At 41.9% G+C, this 23,399-nt stretch overlaps 1 protein-coding gene across 4 annotated transcripts in view; it reads right to left on the bottom strand.

Annotated features, from left to right (window-relative positions):
• Window positions 1–23,399, bottom strand: part of LOC138975808 (serine/arginine repetitive matrix protein 2-like) — a 55,074-nt gene that overhangs the window by 16,635 nt on the left and 15,040 nt on the right. For 3 of the 4 annotated variants that reach the window (XM_070348559.1, XM_070348560.1, XM_070348562.1), the window contains exons 4-7: window positions 4,267–4,431; window positions 3,620–3,697; window positions 2,746–2,772; window positions 2,325–2,390 (exon numbers count right to left, since the gene is read on the bottom strand). In XM_070348559.1, coding sequence (XP_070204660.1) covers window positions 2,325–2,390; window positions 2,746–2,772; window positions 3,620–3,697; window positions 4,267–4,431 — 336 coding nt within the window. The remainder of the gene's footprint in view (window positions 1–2,324; window positions 2,391–2,745; window positions 2,773–3,619; window positions 3,698–4,266; window positions 4,432–23,399) is intronic. The other variant, XM_070348561.1, reaches the window with a different exon arrangement.

A 23,399-nucleotide genomic window follows, 5' to 3' on the forward strand; every position in this document is an offset into this window, starting at 1 on the left:
AGGCTTCAACATAATGTTTCGCAAACATAACAAAAGGTTAAAAAAAAAAAAGGAAGATGTAATAGAAATCAAATAAAAAAGAAAACAAACATCATACTGTAAACTAAAAAACAAAAAGAAAACAAACAAAAAAATAAAATCACCCAAATTAGTTTTCGATCACCAGCGATTTCTCCTACAGTTCACTGCAGTTAACACAAAGAGTCTTGTCACTGAGCACAAAGTGTCTTCTTTTGGCCGAGTAAATTCCACACTTTATAACCAAAAGTCTTTATCCAGTTAGGGAGCTGAGGTCAACATGCAGTTCCACACATAAATAAACTGTGGCCGCCAAAAGGGCCGTACGTAGTGAGGACAGAGAAGCACAGAAAATAATGCAATAATCACTGGGGTCAAACATACAAGTGGCATCCGTATTACTGAGTGCTGAAACGGAACCAGAAAACACAGAGACAGTGAAAAAATAATTAAGCAAGCTTTGTACTTTTTTTTTTCTTCATGAACCAACAACCTCTTTTCCCTTAAAAAAACCCAAGAAAAACAACAACAAAGATGAAGTTGAATATTATAAAAAAAAAATTATAAAAAAAAAGATTTCAAATTCTGAAAGAAAATGGAACAGCACACAAATACGTAGACAACAATGTAGGGACTATACCACGACAGATGTGGAGTCTCTTTTTAAAGGAGAAAGCCAGAGACAATGAAAAGCTGAGTGACTTTACGCTGAAGCTAAGTTGCAGTATCTTTTTTCATGCAAGGTTATGGCTTTTGCAATTCTTCCCCCCCCCCCCCCCCCCCCCCCCCAACCTACTGTTGATCTGTTACCACAAATTTGAGTAATTTTGCAAAACTTTTGCCAATAAAGCAATATAATAGCAGAACATCTGTATTTCTCCTTTGATTCCATAAAGAAGAGAAAAAAAAATGTACACAGAAACACAGACACAGATACACCTCAGTTTACAGCCACTATTACACGCGCCCAAGCAAATCAAGAGACAACGAAAATAACACACAAGAACCGATTCGCAAGTACGTCATAAAAGACCACTAAAACACACTTGAACAACCAAGAACTTTTTTTTCAACACTCTAGTCGGCTTATAGATGTCTCAGGTCACATTCTGTCATTGCATGCACATAAACTACGGAATATACGAAAAGCCATTCACAAAAAATAAACTGTGACCAAATCTTAGGTCCTAGTGGGGGACAGAAGACAGGTTGGTGGAAACAGACGGTGACAGTAAACAGGTGTGAGAAGGTGAAACTTTGTGGAGATGATTGTTTGAGAGTCAATTTACATGTGATCTACAAGTCATCCCTACTCAGTAATCTGCCCTTTGAATCACCAGCACATATCACATTCATTTTATTATTATCTTTAGTTTCAAATTTGCTTCCAAATGTAAAACCTGTATCCGATTATTCACCATTTTTGACATTCAGAGGAAAACAAACTTTTCTACAACTTTGAAAAACAAGTTCTTCCTTATCATATTTTTCTCTACCAGATTTCTCTTTTTGTTTGTTTTTTGTTGGTCAGACAGGGAAATGTTAAAGAAAAATACAGCAGATGTCACGTTGCAAGACAAAACCTGCAGCTTATTACTTGGAGAAAAAGGAAGTCTCCTCTGCAGTTTGCTATATTAGGCAAATGTTGAGTACAAAACTGTGTTAAGTGACACCTTCGCAGGTGAGTTCTCAATTCTCAAAAGAAATATGTTTGGTGCAGGAAACTCCTCAGGAGAGCCTTACTTGCCAACAGAATTCTTGTTTCTTCCATTAACAGAGATCGGAGTTCGAAATCTCAATGCTTACTAACTAGCTGTGGTTTATAGTCATATGAACCATCTTTTTAGTGCTGAGCAAAATCCCTCCTGCTGGGGCTGTGCAATTTACCAAAAATCCCAAACTTACACCAACAAATCTCATATCTGATAAAGAACAGGTCAATCCGTCAAAGACAACGCAACACTATTTTTTCCTCCAAGATAGGGGTTTGAATGCCTGCGTGGCGGCCTTGTATTTTTGTGAATTGTTTCTGCCAGTGCCAAGCATGCAACAATGCTGATACGTCAACTCATGTATGTATGAACAAAATGAGCAGACAAGTTCCAAATGTCTGTCCAGCATTTCTGCCTCCTGCACACCGACAGCAGTTCTAATGGGTAAAAAAAAAATTTAAAAAAAAGAGAGAAAAGGACGACTAGACTCAGTCGTCATAAACGTAAAAGAAAAACAAAACTGGCCTCACATCAACAGAAAAATGCTAGGCAATGAACGTAGGCGGGAGTGAAAACGAGAAACGTGACACCTACCGACTATGTCTGTGCTTCTTGTGTTTTCTGCGCTTCTCTCGTCTCTCTGGTGAGCTGCTCTCGCCGCTGTTAAAACAAAACAGATGAAAATGTTGTAAAACACTATTAATCAGAGCGAAAAACCACAAAAAATCATGCGTAACAAATATACAAATAACCTCCAAAAATAAGACAAAGAGTGACATCTTTACAAAAGTAGTCCAAAGCAAAACTTGCCACAAGCAACAATGTCAACATTGATGGCAAATTCTGAACGGAATTTTTATAAATTATGCCTTTACATACTAGCTGCCTGCAATGTTGCTGCTTATGACAAGTACTACTTTGGGAGCAAAGCTTCAAGTCTACATAAATCAACCCATTTCAATTAAGCCTTTTTAAAGATATAAATCTACATGCGTGCTCTAGTGTCCAAGCTTACCTCTTTTTCTCCTCCTTGTAATGTTTGCTTTGTAAAACAAAGAAACCAACATTCAGTGAACACAAATGATATTCTTGCAAGGTGGTATGCAGCGCATATTCAGGGAAAAGAAAAAATCAACTGCATACAAGTAATGTGGATGTTTTAAGAAACTCTGGAGGGAAAGGAGGACTTTTAAAAGTTAAAGAGGAAGGCGTCTTGAGACAGCGGGAATCGTCTGACCCATCCAGCCAGTTCCCCAGTCTAGTGGGCCTGTTTTGGGTTTAAGAGCTTTTGAGAATTGTGGAAAAAGGGTCTGGAAAATGAGGGTCTCGTCAGTTAGTGGTAAAGGCCCAACCTGCCATGCAAGTAAAAGTTCTAGGGTTGCTTCAGTGCGTATTGCTCTCTATTGTTAGAAGCAAAGGGTTCAAAGGTGTGCACAGTTTGATTGAGAACAGTGGCGCGGGATGGACGGGTTAGTCTGGACACTCCGGGCATCCCAAACAAACCCTGGACTGTCCAGGTGATCATAGATACAGATTTTTGATTTTTTGGGAGGCGGGGGGGGGGGGGGGGGGATTGGATTGGTAATTGGCAATTCAATAATGATGTTAAAACAGGAGTTTGGAATAACCTAGTAACTAAGGAATCAACCCAAGTGCTATAATAGACAGGAGGAGCAAAAGCACATACAGTTGTTCTGCGATGAAAGGACACCCTCATGACATTTTGGTAACGAGACAACAGAGGGTGTCCTTTTATGAGAGGGGCCTCACATCACATGTACCACTCAGAGTCAGACTCTACCATGGGTAATATAAAAACAGTGCTGAAACACCTGTCTCACAGTTTCAATATTAGCAAGTATCCACACAGTCCAAGGTGAAGTACTTACCGAGACTTCTTTTTCTTCTTCTTGGCAGGAGGCTCTTCTTCCGCTTCTTCCTCATCCGATCCGGAGCTCTGTACAATTCTGTCAACAAGAAACACCCACAACCACAGTTTTATTCAAAGGAAAAACATTCTCTCCAGCTCTGCCAAATGCTTTCATTTAATTTCATACTTAACCGTCCCATTCCTGGGAAATGCAGGTCACTTCCTCCCCATGGAAAGCTAGCAGCAACAAGAGTAATGTTGCTCCAGCAAAGTGTATGTGTGGGTGTTTAGGTGTAACAGTAAAGCTGACCTGCATCCATGTCAAAAGAAACCTTCTCTAAGTCAAACAACTTCTGAAAACTTGAAAGAACAAGTTACAAATACTTTAGTTTCAGCAACTATACTGGTAAAAATCCTAACAAGTTATCAATAATTTCAACAACTATTCTGGTAAAAATCCTAACAAGCCACATGTACCAATACTTTCAGAAACCATGCTGGTAAAAATCCTAACAAGTTAACAATACTTTCTACAACAATACTGGGGAAAATCCTAACAAGTTACCAATACTTTCTGCAACTTTTCTGGTATAAATCCGAACAACTTACCATTACTTTTAGCAATCACGCTGGTAAAAAATGTTAAGCAACAAATGAAAAACGTACGCATATTTCTTGGTTGCAATGGCGGCGGCCTTGGCAGCCTCCTCCTTGGCCTTGCGGTTGGGGTCAAAGGCGCTGCCGTCCACATAGTTGTCAAGGCCAAAGGCCTCTCTCAGGCGCTGGTTCTTCTCCTGGTTGGCTTCTGCAAGCTGGTGAGTTTCCTTGGCTCTGTAACACATAACATGGGATAGTTCAATGGAAGGAATGTTTAACCAGTGAAAATTTAACAAAGATCTGCTGCTACTATCCTAGCCAGCTGGTGAGTTACCAAAGGAAAATCGTAGGTCACCTGCAAACAGAGGTTTGAAGGAAGGTTACATGATTAAGACATGATTACAAAGCATATGCAAGTTTAAGTTCCTCAAAACACACCTCACAAAATTATTTTGAAAATGTTGTGTGTGTTTTGTTTCAGGATTTTTTAAAGGAAAAAAACAAACCACTGAATGAAGTGTTATTTATGATCTTTATAGATACATGTAAACATGTATTGATTATGCTGGTAGATTACCAAGTTGCACTGTTTCCAGTGCCAGTTTTTGTACTTGTGCCAACTAACTTAGCTTAAAATGTGTGTTTGTACAGAAAGTTAATGCTGCAATTAGCACAAAATAAACGAAGAGCATCTTCTTCTAATTCGCAATAGCACTGAGAATTATAGACTTGAAAACAGCAAGACACAACAACAACAAAATACAGTACAGACTGTACTCATTTAGAACTAGAGCAGCACTTTGGTTTACCAAATACTCAATTCAAATTAACTCAGTTAAGACAGCTTTCCATTTCCAAGTCACGAGTGAATTCCCATTCCCATCAAACGGCTTTCTTCCCCACAAAATCCAGAGGCAATGAAGCCCTCAAAACAATCAGAACCCCCAGCCAATGGCAATGCCTCGTTGGCTGGGAATCGTGGGCTATTAGATGTCTCGCCCAAGGATATAGTTTCTCTCCTTTCTGCTTCTGGCTTTGCCGCTTCATTTGAATTTGCACTGCACTTAACAAGGAATCGCATCATTACTCCTGTAGCTGAGACAAAATAAATAACTCTGATTATGTGATGTTTTTCTCTCTGCAGGCGACATGGTACAAATGACTGACTGTATTCGGCCCATTTGCACAGATATGTCCATTACAAATATATATGTAAAATCTTTGAGGTTTAGTTACTCTCATCTCTATTAGTTTATTTCTGTAATACCTCGACCACTTGGTGCAACTATGCATGCTCCCCCCACTCCCTGTCAGATAACAGCTTTTTCCTTTCTTCACTGCAGGGCTTTAGATGTGCTAACACACCCTTTATGTCTCTACCCCTCCCCCCCCCCCCCCCCCTTCTCTCTCTCATCATTATAAGCAAAGACTTACAGCAGAGCAAAATTTGACAACTTGAGAAAGAGTTACTTGATCAACAATCAAAAACTATAATAAAGTGAACAAGGTTGATCTGCTTACAAGTAAACCCGGTAGCATCCCAGAAATTGTACAGATCCTCCAGAAACTTTGCTCACTTCTTCTGTAGAACGTCCACCCTCTGTATCTCCCGATACGCCTTTTTTACACACATCCACACCTGTGCATATATTTCCCCGTCTTACACAGCAACTTTTCAACTCCTTCACACCATCCTGACTAAATCTAGACACCCTACGCGTTTTGTGCGGAGTGTCATTGTGTGCACATGTTTTCTCCCGCTCAGCGACTGTGTCCACCTTGATCTTGTGCAAGCTGCCAGTCTTTTCTTCCATTGACACCCCCACCTTAGCATGTGCCTGCTCCCAGAAGAAATCAAAGATCGTCGTTGTGCGAGGGTAGTGGCGAGGCATCCAAGAGTTAGCGTAAGGTCGAACATTTTGAGGAGGGTGATAAAACCTATCACCCAGGTAGGTGGGGTATCTTTTTGAACACTGCCTCCTGCAGTTTGTGTTTGTTCCTCCTCCATTGCATTTTCCTTTTTCTCCTAAACCACAGGAGTTAGTAAGACAAGCCGGGCAGGTGCAGATTACTCCAGCACCTGTGGTGGTGGTGGTGGTGGTGAGGTGTGTGTATTTGTGCACCTCTTGCAGTACCAATGCCCCTTGGCATGCTGTGGTGGTGGTGGTGCTCACAAACCCACCTTCACTCATCATGGACAACAGTGGTCACTTCACTTCATGCAAGACAGGCTGGGAAGCTATCTACACTCCTTGTTCAGTTTTTTTTGGGGGGACTCAACTCCAATAACTGCAATCCTCTCTGCCTGTTCCTTCTTATAGCTACTTTAGGATGATACACTGAGCAGTCCACTAACTCCTTTTTGAAGCAATTTCTTTTCAGAACACAAATGTACACTGACTCTCTGATGTAAGGCAAGAATAAAAGTAAGAAACTAACTAATTAGTTGATGTGAAGATGAATAATGTTCTTCAGTAACGTCCATGCAGCAAGCATCAAACAGTTTCATTTGACCATTTCGTTAGTACTTGTACTGAGAAAATTCTCCACTTGCAGTCTCTTACTCTGTCTTTTCAAACAATCATCTGAACACACTTTCCTAATGGTCCACCTAACACACACACACAGGCTGTACCCGTCCACTGCCTTCTTATACTTTTTCCGATCACTTTCTATTTAAAAGAAAATCTAAGTCTCCAGTGATGGAGAGAACTGCCCCCAAACTATGAACCAGGCAGAAAGTTATACACCTCAACAGCCAATTCTATTGATCCGGTTAGCAAATTTAAAGTCAAACCCATTTTCCAATTCTCCTTTTTCATGCCAGCAACAAAGTTTTAAAACACCCACGCGTTTAACCTCCTCATATAAAATAAATTAATCTTTCTGTTTAGACCACATTTCCTTTCTTTCTTTCTATCAAATCACACAAAAATATAGCTGATTCCCCGAACACACATTAACAATCTCAAAATCATTCCAGAAGGCACCATGAAGCACCACAATGTTCTTTCTATCTAGACTAAGCATGGAAAAACTTTAGCTGATCCCCCGCACACACATTATCAATCTTGACATCATTCCAGAAGACAAGAAAAGTCACAAAATTTGTCCATGCCACAGACGCAGTGACAGCTAAAACTTTCTGACAAAAACATCCCACAGCGCTCAACAAGCTCTCAGGGCAGACAGTCGCCTGAAGCGTTCAATACTCCGCCGCCGAGAGCTTGGCACCGCAGTGTGCAAAGCCTCTTTATGCAAATGGCGCTGCTCAAGACCCGCCTATTTCTATTCTCATTGGCTGCATGATGATGCCACTCACAGGAACTAACAAGACTAGGACTTTTTGTTCATAGTTTTTTTCATTAAGGCCGTGAGGTGTGAAGAGACGGGTGTGATGAGAATGATTAAGTGGCAAAACTAAACTCTGACGCTGTGCGGAAAGAAAGGAGAGACTGTGAAAAGTGCATTCCATCTCTCTTCCAGGCTCCAACCTTCTCACAATTACAGAAACAAATGATGAAATGAGACCAACTGAATATGATCCTTCACACCCCGACTTGTAATTTCAGAAACAAATAAAAAATCAAGATAAATATCAACTTTCTTCGTGCAGCCTGAGGGTCATTAAATCACATCTGAGGTGCAGTTTCAAAAACTAAATGTCTCATTACACTGGCTAGGGAAAACTGGGCACAGTACACCTAGACCTTAAAGCCTAATCTTCGTTATGGGAAATGTCACAATACTTCACCAGCAGCTGTCTTTCCTCATGAAACTGTGGTAACAAAGGCTCATGTTCCTCAAACTCATCATATCAACCCTGGATAACGGGCATGGAGCTTATTCTAAAGTGGATGCCCACCATCAAATAAAAGTTTAATGGGCATGGAGCTTATTCTAAAGTGTATGCCCACCATCAAATAAAAGTTAAATGGGCATGGAGCTTATTCTAAAGTGTATGCCCACCATCAAATAAAAGTTAAACGGGCATGGAGCTTATTCCAAAGTGTATGCCCACCATCAAATAAAAGTTTAATGGGCATGGAGCTTATTCTAAAGTGTATGCCCACCATCAAATAAAAGTTTAATGGGCATGGAGCTTATTCTAAAGTGTATGCCCACCATCAAATAAAGTTTAATGGGCATGGAACTTATTCTAAAGTGTATCATCCCACCATCAAATAAAAGTTCAACGGGCATGGAGCTTATTCTAAAGTGTATGCCCACCATCAAATAAAAGTTTAATGGGCATGAACTTATTCTAAAGTGTATGCCCACCATCAAATAAAAGTTAAACGGGCATGGAGCTTATTCTAAAGTGTATGCCCACCATCAAATAAAAGTTAAACGGGCATGGAACTTATTTCAAAGTGGATGCCCACCATCAAATAAAAGTTTGTCTTATGAGAGTGACAAAAAATGCATGATTTTTAAAATGTATTTAATGTTTTGCACAAGGCACTGTGTCAGTCAAACACACACACACACACACACACACACACACACACACACACACACACACACACACACACAAATTGTCCAAACTAATCAAATCCCATTTATTTGACACTGGGACTGATCATCCCCCTTTCGTCTCTAATCTAAGGTGTGCTTCTTTTCTCACTATACCATCATGCCTTTTGTACAAACGTGTTTTCACTTTTCTTAATCTTCAAAAATAGCCCCGTAAAAGAGACGTTACATGTGGCAACGAACTGGATTATATCATGACATTGGCGTACATTTTCCTATCACATTGGTTGGTGCACTGACAGAGAGAAACCATCTGTGAACCATCATCTACGGGCACCACACAATTGTCATCCGAGTGGTCAGTGACTATCACTGGACATCCACACTTATGTGCACTCAGTAGGGAAAGCACACAGTGGGTGGTTAACGTGATGACCACTGTTGATCTAGGACACAAGTCCAGACCCTGCGGTCAACAGTCTGTTTGGTCCCACAACAATCTCCAGACAATTCATACAGCGGTCATCTTGATAGCTATTTTCTGAGTATCCTGGGTATGAAAATAGAAGACACTCAGACTCTTCTCTTGATTATGTTTGAAATATGTATGTGTTCAGAGCGCACAGTGGAACTTAGCCTTTAAAGACTTCAACAAATCTGAAAAAATAAAAAGAGAATGTGTCTTAAAAATGGAGCTGCCATTTACATACAAATGTATTGATGTTATGAGCAGAAAAGCATAGTGAGCAGGGCTTTAAGAGGGGGACATCTTAAACTGCGGGCAAGGGGGGGTACCTGTAGTGGTAGTGTCCAGGGTATGAAAATATGAGACTTTTCTCTTGATTTCATTGAAAATAGTTGTATAAGTTCCCAGAACGTGGCAGAGTAATCTCTTTAAAAATTGCAATCAATTCTACCCCCTTACCCAGGAAAATGTCTATCTGAGGGAGAAGTACGGTCACTTAAACGATTCCGAAGAGTTTGTTCTTGGCAGCTTCCTCGTTTCTTATTTCATTTCCAATTTCCCCTTGCGATCTCCATATATGCTCAGGTTAAACACAGATCAAAGCGATACATTTCTCTGACACGGTTATGCAAGCACAGCTTGGACTGACAAGCACACTCCATAATTTGTCAATTTGATTTGAGGAGGGACAAATTATTTTTTCTGTAACTGCTATTTCAGGGTGCAGAGAGAAGGATAGGCCTTCATCAAAGAACACTTCATCTATTGGAATGTATTCGCTGGACATTAATGTACAGAGCGGAGTTGTGAAAGGGGTAGAAAAGGGTTCAGGGGTGGTGGTGGGAAAAGATTTGCTGTGTGTGTGTGTGTGTGTGTGTGTGTGTGTGTGTGTGTGTGTGTGTGTGTGTGTGTGTGTGTGTGTGTGTGTGTGTGTGTGTGTGTGTGTGTGTGTGTGTGTGTTAGTGTGCATGCACGCATGTGCACCAAGTTCATTCATCGGAGTGGTCAATGACCAACACTGGACATCAATATTTATGTCCACTCACTACAAAAACTGGGAAAGCACGTAGAGGCGGTGTGAGAGCAAAGATAATACGAAATAAGAGAGAAATGAACCACATTAAAGGGACCTGACTCAAAATGGAATTTATTTCAGCCTGATCATCTTTTTTTCAAGTGTCTGATATCAACTAACCACCAGTTCCATAAGTTATCTCTCCAGTTTCTTGAACATGACCGGACAGAATTGATGAAGAACAAAGAAAAAATCTGAGAAAATGAACAGCTCAGAGCAGAGAAGACACATTCAGAGGCAAAAAGACACCTCCCTGAAGCCTCCAAACTTTCCCGGGAGGCATATATTTCAAGAACAAGTATCGCTTCCTTATGATACAAGCTCCATTTCAAAGAAGGTGAAAGAACTTTCTAAAATAAGAGCGTTTTATTCTTCCTGTAGACAGCGATTAAGCATGTATGCTACAGAAATATAATGAAAAACGCAGCAAAAGAACTAAGCTCCTGACTGGAACCTGAGACATCACCGTTTTATGATGTCAACTGATACTTCAGTGTTCTATCCTAAGAACATACACCCCACACATAAAACTGTATTTTTGTAATAGGTTGCCAGACTCCCCTACGTATCTCTGCTCCTATTTATTCTTGTCAATTTAGATCAACGACAGCTCAGACAAATCCCTTACAAAAGAACGATTTTCATGGTCAGAGCAATTTCTACATAGGTTCCACACAGACATACCTACTAGTTGAACAATGTCTGTATGAAAGAATCATTTTCATGTTCAAATCAATTTTTATGCAGGTTTCACATAGCTTGAAAAACAATCCCTTGCAAAAGAATGATTTTCACAGTAAAAGCAATTTCTGTGTAGGCTTCCCATACCTTGACAAATTCCCTCACAAAAGAATGATTTTCATGTTCAAAGCACAAGCAATATTTGTCACTAGATGATTACCCGCTTCGCCGGGTACCGGCTTTGCCGGGAAGAAGTAGAGCCGAATACCAGGCTGCGCCTGGGACCCGGCTTTGCCGGGTGTACGCCGGCTTTGCCGGCGCACGAAGGAAAGGAGATAAACGCGCAAAACACTGGAGACCTTCTAAAAATAGTAACGTGCAGTGACCTTCTAAAAATAGTAACGTAGTAACGGGAATATGGATTGACGCCACACGGAGGAAGGGAGATAATTGGGAGGAAGGGAGATAATCGCGGCTGAAAACACTGGAGAAGATAAGGAAGAGTTACTGGTAGTGGATCCCGACAACAAACAAAACAAGAAGGGCAAAGCCCATACGACTCACATGCTTTACACATTTTTCCTACCAAAATACATGTGACCTTGACCCAAGGTCAAGGTCATCCAAGGTCTTGCAACATAAAGCTGTTAATTCAAGACATAGGAAGTACAATGGTGCTTATTGGCTCTTTCTACCATGAGATATGGTCACTTTTAGTGGTTCACTACCTTATTTTGGTCACATTTCATAAGGGTCAAAGTGACCTTGACCTTGATCATATGTGACCAAATGTGTCTCATGATGAAAGCATAACATGTGCCCCACATAATTTTTAAGTTTGAAACAGTTATCTTCCATAGTTCAGGGTCAAGGTCACTTCAAAATATGTATACAATCCAACTTTGAAGAGCTCCTGTGACCTTGACCTTGAACCAAGGTAAACCAAACTGGTATCAAAAGATGGGGCTTACTTTGCCCTATATATCATATATAGGTGAGGTATTCAATCTCAAAAACTTCAGAGAAAATGGGAAAAATGTGAAAAATAGCTGTTTTTTAGGCAACATTTATGGCCCCTGCGACCTTGACTTTGAAGCAAGGTCAAGATGCTATGTATGTTTTTTGGGGCCTTGTCATCATACACCATCTTGCCAAATTTGGTACTGATAAACTGAATAGTGTCCAAGAAATATCCAACGTTAAAGTTTTCCGGACGTCCGGACGGACGGACGACTCGGGTGAGTACATAGACTCACTTTTGCTTCGCATGTGAGTCAAAAACCAAAAAAAATCGGTACAGCGCTGCGCGCTGAGAGCACGTGTTGAAATATTTCATCGATGAGATTGTGTCCGGGGTGTAGCTGAATACGGTGTCCAAATTTGAAAAAGATCCACCGAGAACTTTGGCCGTGCATCGCGAACAGACAGACAGACAGACAGACAGACAGACAGACAGACAGACAGACAGACACTAGTCGTATATATATATATAGATTATGTGTGTAGGTTTCCAATACCTTGAAAAATACTTAACATGGAAACCACTTGCAACACACTTTCTAAGACAAAACTTCTGAACTTAACCACACAGAAAGTATGATTCTGACAGCCATGTACATCTGACTTCTACAGGGCAGTGTGTGTGCATGTGTGTGTGTGTCAAGTGGTGCATGAAAGAAATACTGTAGTCACAACCAGATGATGAAGGGGTGGGGATGGGGTTTGGGGATGACTGAGGGAGGGTCAGGAACTGGAATGCTGGCTGGAGGGGAGGGGAGGGTAGATTGAGGGGTGGTGTGGAGGTGGCACAAGAGACATACAGCAGAAGATGTTAGAATGATTAGACTGCAGCCATCATTTGTCAGATCAGCAGCAAATCTCATTTGGGGTGACAGCCTTCCCAATCCAACCACCCCTTTGGCTTTTTTACAGCAGAGAGATTCAGATGGTGGCCTGAACGCAAAGAAGAACCTATCAGTATCACACAGGGGGAAAGGTGTACTAGGCAAATGTACAGTGCTTCAAATCCTGTCAAAGCTATTCCAAAGAAGGTGCATCCGCTGCACTTTACCTTCCACAAGGAAATATGCTCGTCGTGTTAATAAATGATGGCAAAGGAAATCCTTCGGTTAAGACGCACCTGCCGCTGCCTTTGAAAACAAAATCCCAATAATTGATTTGTTTCCACGTTCTCTCTTTCTAGGTCAACGACAAGTGCCATTGAAGTTCCAGAGAGAGAAATCTCAGAATGAAAGGGCGAAACAAAAGCTCCAAGAAATTCTTCTCCTTCAGAAGTTTTCCTGCCTAAAAACTGCCAGGCAAAAATGAATTATGTCCCTATTTTTCCTCTCAATATTAAATGTAAAATGTCACTGTGTTCCCCACTTGTCAAGATTGTTTTTCCCAACAAGTTTCCTTTCTTGACAGTGACACTGTCAGGCAGCTATAATTCAAACCACCCTACTTTCACCAGCACCCTCTGTTACGGCCCCACTAGCTAGGATTGACACACTTAACATACTATCACAGGTCCATGACCTAATAGTAATACCTGTGAAGGACAGCCACCTCATAATGACTATTCAAATCAAAGGGGCCAAACACAATTCCAGCCTTTCTGCACTTTGACGAAAATGCACCCCAGGGTGACCGAAGTTCATGCTGCTGGCAATAACATCAAAATACACCTCCATCACCCACCACCCCTTTTCGCACACCCGCCTTCTCTCTTTCTCTCTACCACCCACCCCCACTTCTACTTTTTGACAGTGACAGAGGCCGGGCTCGTTCCATCTATGACAAGGGGAGAGGTGCTTTTGAGCTAATTAGGCCGGTCCCCAGTTGATTAATTTGATGGCATAATAAAGAGCCCATGGCCCGCCTCTGTTGGCTAACACAGAGGAATGACAACACAGCAGCGGCTTGTCAGGCCGGCTCTCCGTGCAGTCAGTTTATCTTGCCTCTGCCACAGAGACTGGGGTAGATAGTGGGGAGGCTGAGTGGTAGTGGTGGCTGTGGGAATCAATAAGTACGGACTGGCGCTCTTTTTCCGAAACCGGTGCAATCTGATCAATGGAATGACAAGGAGATCCGGTCTTAGAGGATTTAATGGACCCCCCTTTTCCTCCTTCTCCTCCGCCCTCTCATCCCCCCCCCCCCCACCCTCCTGATGATCGCTTGTTTCTCTTGTTTTTCTTCTTCTGTTGTATGATTAACTGGTCACAAAGGAATTTCGATTCCACTTGTTACAAAACATTATTGCATTAAGTCATGGGACACTGAAATAGCCAATGAGTTAGAATGAACATGTGTCAGTTGAGGCTAAGCACCATGGTATCCCAACCAGTGTGCAGTTCTTAAAAACCTCTCCCCTAAAACGACAGTCCTTCATGTTTCCTATTTCTGTTTGGTTTGTCCTTTGCCTGTGTTATTTCATAGAAAAGAAAAAAAATATTAAAAGTCACTGTTAACACTTTCTACCCCACCTATGTTGACCAAGTTTTTTGTAGCCGAGACCAGCTGTGCTGCAGCAGGTCACTCAGAATTGTAGAAACTGTGTATCAACATGATGGAATGCAGGTCTAAGATCGACGTTACTGGAAGCGACTGAAGTGACTGTGTGTACGGATATATCCGTACAAGGTCAGATAGAGCTATATGAGTGAGTATGGATATATCCGTACCTGGGAGACAATGAGTTAAGTCAGCACCGAGTAGACATACAGAAATGGTTAACCTGTCTTCAGTTCAGGGAACAGTAGGCTCATCAGTATTCTCAACACACATACCTATTTCCACTATCGCTTGAAAAACGGCTAACCCCAGCCAACAGTCACCAACTGCCTCTGGAACTAACTTAATTATCACGGCTGGAGAAGGGTAGGTCCCTCATTGTATTCTGAACACATACCGTACTTCAACCATCACCACCAATTTAGCCTAAAACTTTAAAGTGGCAGCGGTTCTTGCATTGGAAAAGCTTAATTTGCTGGTAGTGTCGCAGATCTCACCATACAATCTGAGCCTTGGGTCTTACAGGTATCCGTCTCACATACACCATCATGTTTGTCATCACAGATCCGTCTAGGAAATTTACATGGCATAAAAGCATCCTTCAACGAACACGAACATGAACGAAACTTGAGAAACACAAAAATATATTTGTTTTGCCATTTTCTTCTTTGGTTGCCACAACAACAGTCAAAAATGGTCGCCAACAAGCTAGAGCCCGGCCATAACATGAGAAGCACAATTTGTACAAAAATACATTTTTGTCATTTTCCTCTTTGGTTCCCAGTAAAACAGTCAAAAATGGCCGCCAACAATGTACAGCCCAGTTAGTAGTTACAAACTAATGAGAAGCAGAATTTGTACAAAAATATATTTGTTTTGCCATTTTCTTCTTTGGTTGCCTCACACACCTGTAGCCCAAAACAGACAAAAATGGCAACGAAACTGGGAGCTCGTAACACAAAAGCATTAAGTCACGCAAGAGTATTCGTCTATTACCCGACATTGTTCCAACCATGCCCTGAACCCCCAGCGTTCCAGAAGGGACAGGAATTTAATCAGAGAGGTGCAGCACGTGCTGGCCACGATATGAATTAATGATGGCCGCCGCCACAGCTTGGCGGGACACCCAAGCCATGTGGTACTGGCTGTGAAGGGAACGACCCAACAGGAAATTAACCCTCCCTGCTAGTGAAACGGAAAACACTACACATACTTGTTCTAATCCAGCTCCTCATCGTCTGCGCTGTTTTTCAACAACAACTAGGTGGGACGGAGTGCTGACAAGTGGTGAGAGAAAAAGAAAGGGGGTGGGAGAGGGAGAGGACAGATGAACCTGCGTTTGTTTTGTCTGAATGGAAGAAAAGTTAATGAGTATCGCCGGACTGGAAGACATTTTAAAAGACAACCGGATTGGACCGAGTGCTTTTAGTCGATCTGCTGTGTGAGAGAAAAAGAAAGTGGGGGAGGGGGGAGAGCTAGTGATCGTGAAGGGGGAGGGAAAGGTGAGGAGAGGTATGGGAGGAGAGAGGGACCTGTGTTCTTGTCTGGGACAGAGTGCTAATCGGCACTCTGCAAGGTGAAAGAAGAACAAAGTGTGTGTGTGTGTGGGGGGGGGGGGGGGGGTGGTGGTGAGAGAAGATCTGGAAAGCGAGAGGGACCTGTGTTCTTGTCTGGGACAGAGTGCTAATCGGCACTCTGCAAGGTGAAAGAAGAACAAAGTGTGTGTGTGTGTGGGGGGGGGGGGGGGGGGTGGTGGTGAGAGAAGATCTGGAAAGCGAGAGGGACCTGTGTTCTTGTCTGGGACAGAGTGCTAATCGGCACTCTGCAAGGTGAAAGAAGAACAAAGTGTGTGTGTGTGTGTGTGTGTGAGGGGGGGGTGGTGATTAAGGTAAGAGAAGATCTGGAAAGCGAGAGGGACATGTGTTCTTGTCTTATGAGCTTATGAGGCGAGAAAACAAAGAAATGGGAGGAAAGGGGGGGGGGGGGCCGGAATGAGAGTAAAGTGGTAACTGTGTTTTTGTCTGTCAGGAAATTTGACAAGGTTGACTAGGTACCAAGGAATGGTAGATACCACATTGCCGGGGCCCTGTGCTCATCAACGATTCTGGAATGCTCTATGCGGTGGAGTTCAAACAAAACCCACCTGCGTGCATCACGCAACCTGACGGAAGTTATAACCAACGCATCACAGGTGAATTGACCTACTTCTCAAATAATGCAAAAGACACATAGAACACACACACACACACACACACACACACACACGCACACACCACAGGTGAGAAAGGAGGACAAAAGAAGGGATGACCAGAATGAAAATCACACACACAAATCTTTCCCGTGCACATGTCCATGCAGCAAAAGCCATATATTATACTAGATGAATACCCGCTTCGCCGGGTACGGCTTCGCCAGGAAGAAGTCGAGCCGAATACCCGGCTGCGCCGGGGACCCGGCTTTGCACCGCACGAAGGAAGGGAGATAAACGCGCAAAACACTGGAGAAGAGTAAAAATAGTATAACGGGAATATGGATTGAGCGTTGTCGACAGTGACCTTCTAAAAATAGAAACGGGAATATGGATTGACGCCACACGAAGGAAGGGAGCTGGAGATAAACGCTAAAAACACTGGAGAAGATAAGGAAGAGTTACTGGGAATGGATCCAGAGAAAAACCAAAATCGGTTCAGCGCTGCGCGCTGAGAGCACGTGTTGAAATATCACATCGAGCAGGTTGTGTCCGGGGTCTACCTGAATATGCCCACCAAATTTGAAACAGATCCATCGAGAACCTTGGGCGTGCATCGCGGACACACACACACACACACACACACACACACAGACACAAGTCGTATATATTTATATAGATAGAACAGGAAACAGCAGAGGCAAAAGTACACAACATCCGCCTAGCGCCACCATGACAAGAAACAAAAGAGACCAAATCCTCTTTCCCCTCTTAGCACCGCGGAATGAAATGTTGGGGAGATATAGCCATGCCAACGAACAGGCGTTTTGTCCGCCTAAGTTCCTCTCTCTTCCTGCCGCGGCAAGTCCCTTTAATCCTGATAAATGTTGATCCCACTGCAACATATCAATTATTTAGGGAGGCAGGAAAGGAGAGGGAAAAAAAGAGAATAAGGCAATCGGTCAAAGCCCCATTAGGTGCCAAGGATGATCTGATGATGATGTCTACGTTTTGTGGTTGGAGAGGGCTTTTGCCTTCCCCTATCACCTGCCCGCGTAAGCCTTTTACCTTGTCAAGATAGGTTCACGCCTGAAGAGTCCGCGCCGTACGTAAGCTGGCATGTACAAATGACTCAAGGACATGCAACCTTAATTTATCAAGAGCAGAAAATCGGCCAGAGAACCATACGTTTTACAGATTATACAAATTGGACTGGGGTAGAGATATGAAAAAGCTTACTGGGTGGGGGGTGTACCCTCCCCCCCCCCCCCCCGAAAAAAGTTTACTGGGCTGTGAAAAGCACAGAAAATTGCTGGAAGTGTCACCCAAGCATTCCAATCTTGTGAACACCAAAACAATACATCTGCATTAATGCCCTAAAAAGCTTCATTACTTATGGAGGTTGAGAGAAGGCATAGCAGCATAACCATCTGCCGGTGAGAAGGTAGTTAAGAATCAACAATGCTAAACATGCTTTACCTAAACAGTTGAAGAGGCTTTTTTACATTTTTTGTTGCTTTGGCAGAGACTGATCTTTTTTCTCAAAACTACCGGTCTAAGACATCTATTTATCTTAAAGGCACAGTAAGCCTCCCGTAAACCATCACAGATACTGTCAGGCTTTTGCACACAGTACAAACACACTTTCATTTAAACACTCACCGAACGGGAACATCCTTGTAAACGTAAAGAGCGAGCAATTTTTAAAGAATTAATTTTGCGGATTGTCTCTCAGACAATCGAACCGTGGTCATTTTGGCGCTAGACCTAACTTTTAAAATCTAAATAATAAATTGACAGCTTGTTACACAAACATTCTTAAATCATAAAAGAATTCTTGTTTGGATTTGCTCATCAAGACAAGATCAGTACAATTCGAAGTTTTGAAAGTTTGAAAAGCCCGGAAGCAGGGTCACGCAAGGTCGTGGTTCTCGTAGCAGACGACGGTTTATGCCTATCGCCAGTTCCTCTGAACAGTCAAAAGCCATCACTAGAGTTCTTGTGAACTACAGCCGTTTGTTTCGTGCATAGTCAGAGGTACATAATAACGTGCTATTGCAGATAAGCTCACATCAAGTCGCATTCAAATTACTAACTGACGACTACATTGTGAAAAAGGGAAACAGGATCACACAGGTTCATGATGGCTCAGGGGTAAGATAAACCACGCAAAAATAAATTCTTTGAGAATTGCTCGCTCTTTACGGAGGGCACATTGGATGTTCTCAAGCGGTGAGTGTTTAAATGAAAGGGTGTTTGCACTGTGTGTAAAAAGCCTGACAGTATCTGTGATGGTTTATGGGAGGCTTATTGTGCCTTTAAATGCATAAAGCTTAGAATTAGGTCTTGCCTCTGTGAGATCAACTAAATGCATTGTCGTGCAATAACAGTAATGTCAACACAATGTGATGCTATTCTTTAGGTTTTGTTTCTTTTTAAATCGAGTCTGAAATGTTTTAATTTTTTTGTTTTGGATTGTTTTAGAATGACAGACCTAATGGCTGAAACATCTGAAATTACCAAACATTTGAAATTACATTTGAAATTACCAAACATTTGAAATTACCAAACATTTGAAATTACCAAACATTTAAAAATTACCAAACATTTGAAATTACATTTGAAATTATTTAACATTTGAAATTACCAAACGGAAACACAGCGGGACACAAAGCATTTCAGAACAAGGACTCTGAGAATAGAAGCAAGACAATTTCCTTGCCATTCCCACTTTTTTCAGCAAAGCCACACTTAAATTTCCACATGAATGCACAGGGGCGACATGTCACGCCAAAAGTCACTCAACCATGTCTGATCCCATGACTGGAATCAATAAACTGTCAACTATTCAAACACACTTCACAGGGCAAAAGTTTGCTTTCAAAATGAACAAACCCGGTGGAAAATGTTTGGACATCAACCGTCTGTTTGAATGTTTTTTGGGGCGAGGTTGGTGGTATTACAGGCAACGCTCTTTGATGGTGTTTTTATTTTCTCTCCAAATAATTACTGGCCCTGGCATGGGAAACACCCAGAAACACAAATTCACCCAGCATGTCATTGTCAGTTATATATAATGTACATTTCTTCACAAAGGTAACCTTTAACTCAGTACCAGGTTTAAACGTCTGCTCAGCAGAGAATAAAAACATTTTAGTCAAATTACCGTATTACAGACCCTGGTGAATCACAACAAGTCACACACACAAAACAAGTGAAAACATACATGTTTGAGAAACAAGTAAAAGCATACATCTTTCAACCTTGACAATATCCTCAGAAAAGTGGGATCAGGACCTGGTAAATGTGAAAGGGCAAAACACTGAGCAACCTTTGCCAGCATACAATGAATAAATATATGTACAAAATCATACAATATGCATGCTGCTTTGCAATGCAGACAAAGGCGCACTGAGTAACACCAGTGTTTGCATGCAGCGGCTGGCAAAACAACCGATCGTAATTCCACTCCGGCATCGTTCACACATTATCCCAGATGAGCTCAGACTGATGCCGCTCAGTGTCAGGCCAAACTAAGCAGAAAACAGTGATGGTGTCATCCTCTGACATATAGTGTGCGACAGAGCCATTCAAGCCCCTGAGTGTCTTTGACAAAAAAGACTGTTCTGATACACTTCAGGTTCCGTGAACAATCTTTTTGAATAAAACAACTTCTTTCCCAGCTGAATGAATGTAATGTTTTTACGTTTTCAATTTACATGTAATTGTAAACTTGCAAAACTTCCTCTGATGTAATTTTGAGAGTGACAATTGCCAGTAATGTGTGCGTCACATATGATTCAAAGTATATGTACAAATACATTTGAAAATGACAAGTCTCTGGATGTTTGAAAATCTGTTCATCACTTCATGATCACAAAAGTAGAGGCTAGTGTATTGCAATAACTGCGCTTCATAACAAATAGATGCCACTGTGTCTATTTGTATTGTAAAAAGAACTGGAGCAAGCTTCATCAGCCTTCTAAACATTACCGCATGAACACCGAAGAGAACTCTTTCAATTATACTTAATAGTCATGGAATCTGCTGTATCCTTCTTCCCAAAATAGTCATGCCCAACCACCAAGAATAGGGTTAACACGTCTGAGAGTGACGCTCATAATTATACCAGTCCAACAGTAACACTAGATCCAGTCAAGGACCTTGTTTGAACAAAAAGGGAAAGTCAGCTCAATGATTCTGGACCAACGGCAGCGCCATATCAGATGAGACTGTTAGAGCTGAACACACAATGCATCCAAATCACCCCCTAATCTTCATCATCTATCCATGGGGCACAGAAACTGTCTGCGCTACCCCAGTTATCCTGGTTCTCGTGAAGGAGCGTGTCCAAGTCCAACTGTGATAATAAAGATTGGGTCCCACTTAAGCTCCCACCAAGTACCTCCATCTCCAACCCTGCTTAGCACCCATCTGCATCTGATTTTCCTTTTTTTGCTGTGATCACTTTTCTGTTTCTTAATTTCCTTCTTGGTATGTTTTGCAAACCCCAACACAGATACCCACACAGTTTTGAAGCAAAGTAAAGTAACCGATAAAATCAATACAAGAAAACGTCTCAGAACACAAGAGAACATGGTACTCGCAAGAAGAGTCAGGCCAGTTCAACAAAACGATAAAATTATAGTCTCAGAAAAAAAGTACACTCTGCCCTTCTATTTTTACATTTAGTCAAGTTTTGACTAAATGTTTTAACATAGAGGGGGAATCGAGACGAGGGTCGTGATGTATGTGTGTGTGTGTGTGTGTGTGTGTCTGTGTGTGTGTGTAGAGCGATTCAGACTAAACTACTGGGCCGATCGTTATGAAATTTGACATGAGAGTTCCTGGGTATGATATCCCCGGACGTTTTTTTCTTTTTTTCGATAAATACCTTTGATGACGTCATATCCGGCTTTTTGTAAAAGTTGAGGCGGCACTGTCACACCCTCATTTTTCAATTAAATTGATTGACATTTTGGCAAAGCAATCTTCGACGAAGGCCGGGGTTTGGTATTGCATTTCAGCTTGGTGGCTTAAAAACTAATGAGTGAGTTTGGTCATTAAAAATCGGAAACTTGTAATTAAAATTATTTTTTTATTAAACGATCCAAAAACAATTTCATCTTATTCTTCGTCATTTTCTGATTCCAAAAACATATACATATGTTATATTTGGATTAAAAACAATCTCTGAAAATTAAAAATATAAAAATTATGATCAAAATAAAATTTCCGAAATCGATTTAAAAACAATTTCATCTTATTCCTTGTAGGTTCCTGATTCCAAAAACATATAGATATGATATGTTTGGATTAAAAACACGCTCAGAAAGTTAAAACGAAGAGAGGCACGGAAAAGCGTGCTATGCAGCACAGCGAAACCACTACTGCGCTAAACAGGCTCGTCAGTTTCACTCCGTTTTGCACAAGCGGCGGACTACGGTCATTGTAAAAAAAATGCAGTGCGTTCAGTTTCATTCTGTGAGTTCCACAGCTTGACTAAATGTAGTAATTTCGCCTTACGCGACTTGTTGTAGTTGTAACATGAATTTATGCCATATAGTATCAAAAATCTAGTATCTATATATATATATGGAGTATTCAAAGTCGGGCCTATATGTGAGATCTACCGTTAGAAGCAGAACACAGAATTACATCAGCTGACGGTGACAGAGGTAAAATATGACAATATTCCCTCAGAATTTAGGGGTAAAACCCATCGAATGCAGAAGAAGAAGAAGAAGAAGGGGTAAAACCACAGCCATGCCACTCGACACCAGACCTCACCGATTCAGTACATGTACTACTACCAGACTATCAATACCCCCCTTCTCCCTCCCTCCCAACACCGATACTCCTACAAAGACACGATCCTTAGCTCTCCGAGGGGACAAGCCTCCGGACCCCCCGTCTTTATTTTCCTCTGATTGGCTGGATAGGAGGGAAAGGGAAAAGTGAATTTGCCCGCTCTGGTCACGGGCCGCCAGTGGACATAACTTGATTTCTGGACTTTCACAAATGTTTGCCGTGGAAATTAAGTTTCTGGGCAGACAGGGCCCATGGGGACAAGAGGGTTAATGCTGGGCTACAGATCCGGACTTAAGGAGGAGGGGTGAGAGTGGTTGAGGGGGGAGGAGGAGGGGTTGAAGGGGCGGGGGATAAAGTCCGGGAGAAAAAGACCCTTCTGTCTTCCCCAAACACCTTCAGGGCGTTCTGAGATTTTCCTCACACAAGCTCATCTTGGCGCTGGGGACAATACCCGCTGCCAGAGCGAAGACGGTTGTCTACAGATCTTCTGGTGCGGAACTCATTTAGTTCTGGCACTATCAGAGTCGTCAAGGTGGAGTTCTCATGTCCCCTGGTACTCGGACCCCTTTTGGACTCCCTCCTTTATTACGGAGATGCGTGCTTCTATGGCTCTTGACATTTCTCACCCACTCTGACATTCATCAGGTGAATCGTCATGGAAACCTTTCCGTTTGTTTGTCCTGAATTGACCCCTGAATGCTGAGAAGTATAGATAGGCAAGCGGGAAAGCAACCAACCTTCTGAATTCCATATTGATCTCCAAAGCTATCAGGCACATGTTTTGCCTCTTTCAAGCCAAGGGTAGAGAATTGTAACTAAACTCTTTGAACCCTTGTCTGCATTAGTGATTACATCAGAGTTGTTGCTATGCATGGTGAAGCAGAAAAGTCTTTGACTGACCCTTTTAAGGTTTACACTGTAACAGCTAGACAAAATAATAACAGCCACTAACCAACCAGCCTGTTGCTGATTTTCCCCCCTATCTCCAAAAG

Source organism: Littorina saxatilis, linkage group LG9 (assembly GCF_037325665.1).
Source record: "Littorina saxatilis isolate snail1 linkage group LG9, US_GU_Lsax_2.0, whole genome shotgun sequence".
In the NCBI taxonomy this organism is placed as follows: Eukaryota; Metazoa; Mollusca; class Gastropoda; order Littorinimorpha; family Littorinidae; genus Littorina; species Littorina saxatilis.